At 38.9% G+C, this 7,500-nt stretch overlaps 1 protein-coding gene across 2 annotated transcripts in view; it reads left to right on the plus strand.

The window, feature by feature from the left end:
- Positions 1 to 7,500, plus strand: part of LOC135101580 (formin-like protein) — a 58,688-nt gene that overhangs the window by 37,694 nt on the left and 13,494 nt on the right. For both annotated transcript variants that reach the window (XM_064005713.1, XM_064005714.1), the window contains exons 3-13: positions 920 to 999; positions 1,294 to 1,377; positions 2,502 to 2,700; positions 2,873 to 2,949; positions 3,051 to 3,222; positions 3,785 to 3,928; positions 4,099 to 4,215; positions 6,248 to 6,364; positions 6,578 to 6,707; positions 6,837 to 7,132; positions 7,398 to 7,500. The exon at positions 7,398 to 7,500 is cut by the window's right edge and continues 117 nt beyond it. In XM_064005713.1, coding sequence (XP_063861783.1) covers positions 920 to 999; positions 1,294 to 1,377; positions 2,502 to 2,700; positions 2,873 to 2,949; positions 3,051 to 3,222; positions 3,785 to 3,928; positions 4,099 to 4,215; positions 6,248 to 6,364; positions 6,578 to 6,707; positions 6,837 to 7,132; positions 7,398 to 7,500 — 1,519 coding nt within the window. The remainder of the gene's footprint in view (positions 1 to 919; positions 1,000 to 1,293; positions 1,378 to 2,501; positions 2,701 to 2,872; positions 2,950 to 3,050; positions 3,223 to 3,784; positions 3,929 to 4,098; positions 4,216 to 6,247; positions 6,365 to 6,577; positions 6,708 to 6,836; positions 7,133 to 7,397) is intronic.

The following is a 7,500-nucleotide window of genomic DNA, read 5'->3' on the forward strand; positions in this document are numbered from 1 at the left end:
TCTTGTCCTCTTCCTCCTCCTCCTCCTCCTCCTTTACTCTACGTATCTTCATTCGCCCACGTTCCCTGTTATTTTCTTCCTCCTTCCCTTCCCCTTTCTCTCCTTCTCGTTTCCTTCTCTCCTCCTCCTCCTCCCCCTCCTCGTTTTCTCCTCCTCCTCCTCCTCCTCCTCCTCCTCCTCCTCCTCCTCCTCCTCCTCCTCCTCCTCCTCCCCCTCCTCCTCCTTCTCGTTTCCTCCTCCTCCTCCTCCTCCTCCTCGTGTTACCGTTTATCAGATCTTTTTTTTCATTATCATATTGTGACATTTGATATAAGTACTAGAAAATAATGTAATTTTCCTATTTGAGAGAGAGAGAGAGAGAGAGAGAGAGAGAGAGAGAGAGAGAGAGAGAGAGAGAGAGAGAGAGAGAGTGTCTCATGGATAGGGACAAGGGAGGGAAGGACTTGCTTGCATCATCAGCACAAGGCTTGGGGATTCTTGGGTGTGTGCACGCCGCGCGGGGACTGGAGACCATTGCACACGCATAGGGCTGGGAGATGTCACTGCAGCAGCAAAGGAAGCATGTTGTGTTGGTGGTGGTGGTGGGCAAGGTGGGGAAGCGGCGGCAGCAGCGGTGGGCGACGCACTCAACAAGGACGTCATTCATCACGGCAGTGTCGGCTCTCCCGCTTCTCCCCACCCTCGCCCACTTAGGGAGCCTCTCCTTGCCGTACTTCGTTTGTCCCGCTGCCTGTCTCTACAAGAGCTGAAAAATAGAATCACCTCATCTCATTCACTTTCACTCTCTCTTACTCTATATTTGGACATCGAAACGTGACTTCAATGCCTTAAAAAACAAATAAATCAAATATAAGTTGTTAGAGTTGAGTGTGTGTGTGTGTGGGGTGTAGCCCTTGTAACAACCAAACTCTCATTGCAGAAACGGAAAATGGTTGGCGATTCGACATCGACACAGGTTTTAAGGGACCTTGAAATATCCTTGAGAACGAATCACATAGAGTAAGTATAAGATCGAACAGCTCTTAATACATGAGCAGTTTTTTAGTATATTACCTGACCATTTCGCACTGATATTTGCATTATTGCAGAACAAGGCTGACTATAATGATGATGATGATAAAAGTACTTTTCCTGAAATTGTAAATAGGTAACTAAAAGAAATGAGCTGAGAAATCTTTATAGATACATTCATGTACAACAATAGGATAGATAATTCATTAGTCTGCCTGTTATCCATGGTTAGGCCAGTTGGTAATACATGTGAGCTAATCAGGTTGTGTGTTTTCCATACAGGTGGGTGAGGGAGTTCTTGAGCGAAGAGAACCGAGGACTTGATGTGCTGGTGGACTACCTCACCTTCAGACTCATGATGCTCAGGCAAGTACAGTATAGCAGGCAGGAAAATGTCATTGTCTTCACTCACACTTTTCTGTTTAGCATCAAAGATAAAGTGTGTTATCTACAGATACAACTCACCTATCCAGAGGCAATCATTTGTAAGCTGCAGCTATTCACCTCTTGGTGGTTGTGGGCTTGCTGCTGATGCCCAATGAATGGAGGCTGAACTTAAAATAGGCAATGATGGCCATTATAGATTTAGAAGCAGATACCAGTCATATAATTTCACACTTCTTGTCTCTTGTGCACACATCCATGTATGTGTGAATTGCCCAGCATTTATCTTATTCCTTTCTTTTGATATAATTCTCTTGCAGCTTTGTCTTACACATCCTAATATTATCCAATCTGCCCTTCTTGAATACTTGTGTCACTCCATTCCCCCTCACTCATCATTCACTCACCTCATATTTCACTCAGCCAGGCATACATGCCTAGATATAATGGGCTTCTGCCTGACTTAGTAAAATTATAAGGTGTGATATATGGTATTTTGCTATACATACAGTTGTCCTTTCATCATTGACATTTTCCTTTATTCTGTAAAAAATTCTTACTACATGTGATACATGACGTGAGGTAAAAATTCTAAAATAAGATCAATAACCATATACAATAACTGACAACCAGGTTACAGAAAACTATACTATGCAAACTGATGTGAATTGACTCTCACATCTAAGGAAACAGAGCTTACTTTTAAGATTGTGATGATGATTATACCTCTCTCTCTCTCTCTCTCTCTCTCTCTCTCTCTCTCTCTCTCTCTCTCTCTCTCTCTCTCTCTCTCTCTCTCTCTCTCTCTCTCTCTCTCTCTCTCTCTCTCTCTCTCTCTCTCTCTCTCTCTCTCTCTCTCTCTCTATATATATATATATATATATATATATATATACACACACACACACACACACACACACACACACACACACACACACACACACACACACACACACACACACACACACACACACACACACACACACACACATTATGCCATTGCTGGATCCCTTTTGTTTTCCATTGCTACTTTATTATTATCTTTATCATTATTGCTGTTATTATTTGTTCTGCTAATTTAATGTTTTAATTTCTAAAAATAACAGACATGAGCAGAGGCTAAGGGAGAGTATGGAGGAAGAAGATGACATGAGGAATCTCAATGGGCAGCTCAAGACATCAGTGGAGAGGGACTCCCCAAGGATGAAGAGAGCATCACGCCATGTCCAGAAGTTGAACATGGGAGACTCCAAGGATGATATTCATGTGTGCATTATGTGCATGAGAGCCATCATGAATAACAAGGTTAGAAGCCAGTCTTTTTTGGTGTACAGATGTTAACAATCAGTTGTTAATGATATATTGTTTTAAAGTAAAAATTTACAAGCTTTGGCCATTACATTGCTATAGTTTTTTATTTCTTTCATATTAAAAAAATTACTGCACACAGAACATAATGCATTATTGTGCTTTCCAGTATGGGTTCAACCTGGTGTTTGAGCATCGAGAGGCCATAAGCTGTATTGCTCTCAGCTTGAACCACAGAAGTTTACGGTGAGTTGTGGACATCTTAAATTAAGTCTCTCAAGTATTTTATCCTAATATTAATGTAGATTTTGTCTGATCAAGATTCAATAATGCTGCCATTATTTCAGGACAAAGGCACTAGTGTTGGAGCTGCTGGCTGCAATCTGCCTTGTGAAGGGAGGTCATGAGATCATCCTCAATGCCTTCAACAATTTCAAGGATGTGTGCTCCGAGACCCAACGCTTCCAGACCCTCATGGCATATTTCATGAACTACGAGTGTTTCCATATTGAATTTATGGTCAGTAATCACCTTACTTCCTACAACACATTTAGAGGAGCAGTAATGAAAAAGTTGAGATTCAAACCCAATTGTAAGATGTATCAGGTGATCTCAGTAGTAATTTTGATTATGTTTTTTAATTGTGTTTTCTCTTATGGTATGGCATAGTGGAGCCTTTTTCTCTTCTTCCTTTTGCATTTTTTTAAAAGCCAATGGTCTTTGTCCAATTGTGAAATATATAAAAAATAAATTGTGTTCAATAGTATGACAATTCAGCAAGGAATCAACAACCTCTGAACATTCTGTTATGTGGGTATAAGAAATGTAAGGAAGAGGCATATATTCATATAAATTATCTAGTTGTGCACAGTGTAGAGGTGGTTATGACTTGTGATTTATAGGAGATATATTTTGCTGAAGATTATTTCAAACACTTCTTCTAGGCTTCAGCTAAATATACTGTGTGTTACTGTGAATATGAAATTTTATATTATTGATAATTATTTTAGCACTGATGAATTTTATCTGTTAAAATTGACATGAATTACCAACTGTCTTTTTGCAACCTTTTGCTGGACAGGTAGCATGCATGCAGTTTGTCAACATTGTGGTGCACAGTGTTGATGACATGAACTTCCGAGTCCACCTCCAGTACGAATTTACTCAACTTGGTATTGATGACTTCCTGGAAAAACTGAGGCATCATGAAAGCGAGGAGCTACAGGTGACTTATTCATGTGTTTGTTTCATTCTGAAAAATATGTTCCAAAGTACATTGCATGATAGCTGATAAATCTTTATTAATTTAAACGATTCATTTGTTGAATTCCAGGAAGTTCAGATTATATCAAGTTTCACTGTAACACCACAATGTAATCTTTCTTGTATTTGCAGATTCAAATTTCAGCATATCTTGACAATGTGTTTGATGTGGCAGCCTTGATGGAAGACAGTGAAACCAAAACAGCAGCCTTGGAGAGAGTAGCTGAGCTGGAAGATGAACTTGCACTTGTAAGTTCTAGAATCTAGGTGGATAGTTCAAATTTTTCATGATAGCTACAATAACAGTAGTAATATGGGAAAGACATGATCTTTTTATTTGTTGAATACACTAATTGTAAGTATGCCCAGTTTATCACATGAAGTTCTTTATATCATATGGTTTTATACAGTATTAAGGGGACACACACCCCAGCTGGCCAAAAATCCAAATAAAAAATCACATAAAAAAGGGCATTGGAACTAAGACTTGAAACTTTACAGACTATTTTTTTTTTTATTATTATCATCTAGTTTATCCATAGAAAAGAATGACCTAGGTTATTAGGTCATGATGCTATGACCAGTTATGATGTTATGACCAGTACATACAGCATTTTCTAAGGAAATATGATCAACCATTGATTTTATGGAAATATTTAAAGGTAAAAAATCATGTTTTGAGTTATGGCCATTTAAAGACTGAAGTGTCTCTATATTCTTTATTTATTCAACAATTTGAATGTTATTTATATATGCAACTCATGAACACAAGTACATGAAGCTTTGTAAGAATCATTACATTATTTTAATATTTACTACTACTTGTCCCAGGCCTTAATATCAGTTTCTTTAAGGCCATGGAAAAAGCACACTAAGCAGTCCAGTTTCTCGTGCTTTTACTGGTATTTAGTAAATACCTCACTCCTGGGGGTCCTCAGAATGCCACTTTATAGGTTTTTTTTTTTTTTTTTTTTTTTTTTTTTTTTTTTTTTTTTTTTTTTTACCAGCATTGATGCTTTTCCTTCCCTCCATGATACATTCCTTGGTAGACATTGTCCTTTAGTTATGTAGGTAAGGGTGCACAAACAGCGGCATATACAGTTCCTTTGCTTCTCTTCCTCTCCTCTTCTTGCAATGTTCATATTTTCTTCATTAGTGGATGGGACAGGCAGTAAAAGAGGAGAGGTGGGCAGAGAGGAGATGGATGCAGCAGTTTGCCCTTCCTCGGATGAAAGCAAAGACTGGGCCGAATCCTTTTATTCTTAATTTTTATGCTTCTCATATATTTTAGCTACTGCTTATCCATTGGTTTTCTTCCTCCCATCCATCTTTGAGTGGGTAGAAAGAGCAATAAGAGAGGGAAGGCTGGAAGCAAGAAGCTACAAAACCACTCCCATCGAAGGCATAGAAGCCACTGACAGATAGTCACCTAGCAGCCTAGCCAGACAAGCTACTTACCAAATACTACCATATAAGGCCTATATAATCATACTTTAAAGAGGAATAAGATTGTACCCCTTGCTACCATATTCAAGCAAAAACAAGCCATATAGGACGACTTTATTGGATCTTTCCTGAAGCCCTGCCCACTTTTGCCTTACAGTGTGGAACATTTAAATGGACTTTAAACCCATCAACAGCACTTTTTGTGGGAAATAAAGAACCTGACAATGATTCTAGAAAAACAACAGATACATTACCACACATTTTTAAACATGTCATTATTTTTACCAAAATGGGGTGAGCATCCCTTTAATTGCCAGTAAAATGGGATTGTAAGGCCACGATTCATTAGCTTATGTTTAATGCCTGTTCTCTGCCAGACAAACAGTACTACAGTATGAAAGAGGACAAGGTGAAATTGCATGCAGCTAGGGATTTGGGCCCAAGATCCATCATCTTGAAACTCTCAACCAAAAGATCCAAGATTTGATTCCCTGAACTAGTAAAAACTATTCAAGCTTGTCTTCTTCCATAGTTTGTACCCTGTTTACCTTGTAGAGAATAGGTATGGCACAAGCTGAGGGGTTGTGACCTTGCAAGCCAGTAGCCTGCCAAAAGTGACCAGTGGCTTAAACTTCACTAACCATTAGGAAAGGTCAGAAGTTGAATCAGGGATGATGATAATGATAAACATGAAAATGGATTACATATGAAATCTTTCATTAATAAAGGATCATGTCTGATGATGCTAAATACAAATATAATGTCTGTTTGTTGCTTAAGTAGAAGAAAACTGGAAATTTTCACACATTCCTCACATGTACCACATTGTTTTAAGATGGCAGAGAAAATATCAGAGATGGAGGCAGAGTCCCTGGCCAAGATGGTGGAGCTGGAAGGCGAGCTGGTAGAACTAAGGAAACAAAAAGAGGATCTGGAAAACATGAACTCTAAGGTGAGAGTTGGCATGTCATGAAAGCATTATACACTGTACTATTTTTCGTACTATTTTTCATAACTTGAAGATGAAAACCTTATTTTTCGACTGTTATTGATGTGATTGTATTGTGTAGTTATTAATTTTGTTCTTGTTTTTTTCATATCTTTCTGTAACTGTACTATTACTTTTGTACAAAGTGTGTACCTTTAACAAGAGTCATCACTGCAGGTTCAGGAAGAGGTGTCGACCTTGCGCCGGGAAGTGAGCCAAAAAAGTGAAGAATCCCGTCAGAGACAATCACTCCTCGAAAAACAAATTCAAGAATTAGAAAATCTTGCCAATTCGTCTTCTGCTCAAGGTGGGTAATAAGTTTTTTTTAAGGTATGTATAATACTAACAAACCATGCTTAAATAAACATGAGATGTTGAATGTTTTCTTGCCACTTAATTAGCAATTTCAAGTAATATCTCATATTCATAACTACAGCAAGTGTGATATCTGGGAAAGAAAGTACTGGAGGTGCCCCTCCCCCACCTCCCCCTCCACTCCCTGGCATGGCTCCTCATCCTCCTACACCATGTGCCCCTCCCCCACCTCCTCCACCCTTGATGGGATCTGGCCCACCTGCCCCACCAAAATTACCTGTTGGCATGGGTGGTTTCCATGCTCCCCCCGCGCCAGGGTCTTTGGCTGCCCCACCAGACTCCATGACGATAAAAAAGAAAGTCAACACAAAGTACAAGTTGCCAACATTGAACTGGGTTGCCCTCAAGCCCAACCAAGTATGTAAGATGTTTTGTTTTCGAGTGAAATATTGCTAATCCTATTCAGTATAGTTAAATTATATTTCATTGGTACAGTAGTAGTATATTCTTCTCAGTGAAGGGGTTTTGATGCTTGACACGGATATGTGCACTGTGTTATTGGTTATGCCTGTCCATGCTTAATTTTCACACAGGTCTTTATTATGAAAAATTATCTAGAATGAAAATTTAATTTAGATTCTCTTCATCATAAATATGTATACTTACACACATCAAATTTCAGGTCCGAGGAACAGTCTTCAACGAACTTGATGATGAGAAGCTCTTCAATGTTATTGACTTCCTGGAGTTTGAGGAACACTTCAAGATTGGACTTGGAGGTGGTG

This window comes from Scylla paramamosain, chromosome 6 (genome assembly GCF_035594125.1).
Source record: "Scylla paramamosain isolate STU-SP2022 chromosome 6, ASM3559412v1, whole genome shotgun sequence".
Classification (NCBI taxonomy): domain Eukaryota; kingdom Metazoa; phylum Arthropoda; class Malacostraca; order Decapoda; family Portunidae; genus Scylla; species Scylla paramamosain.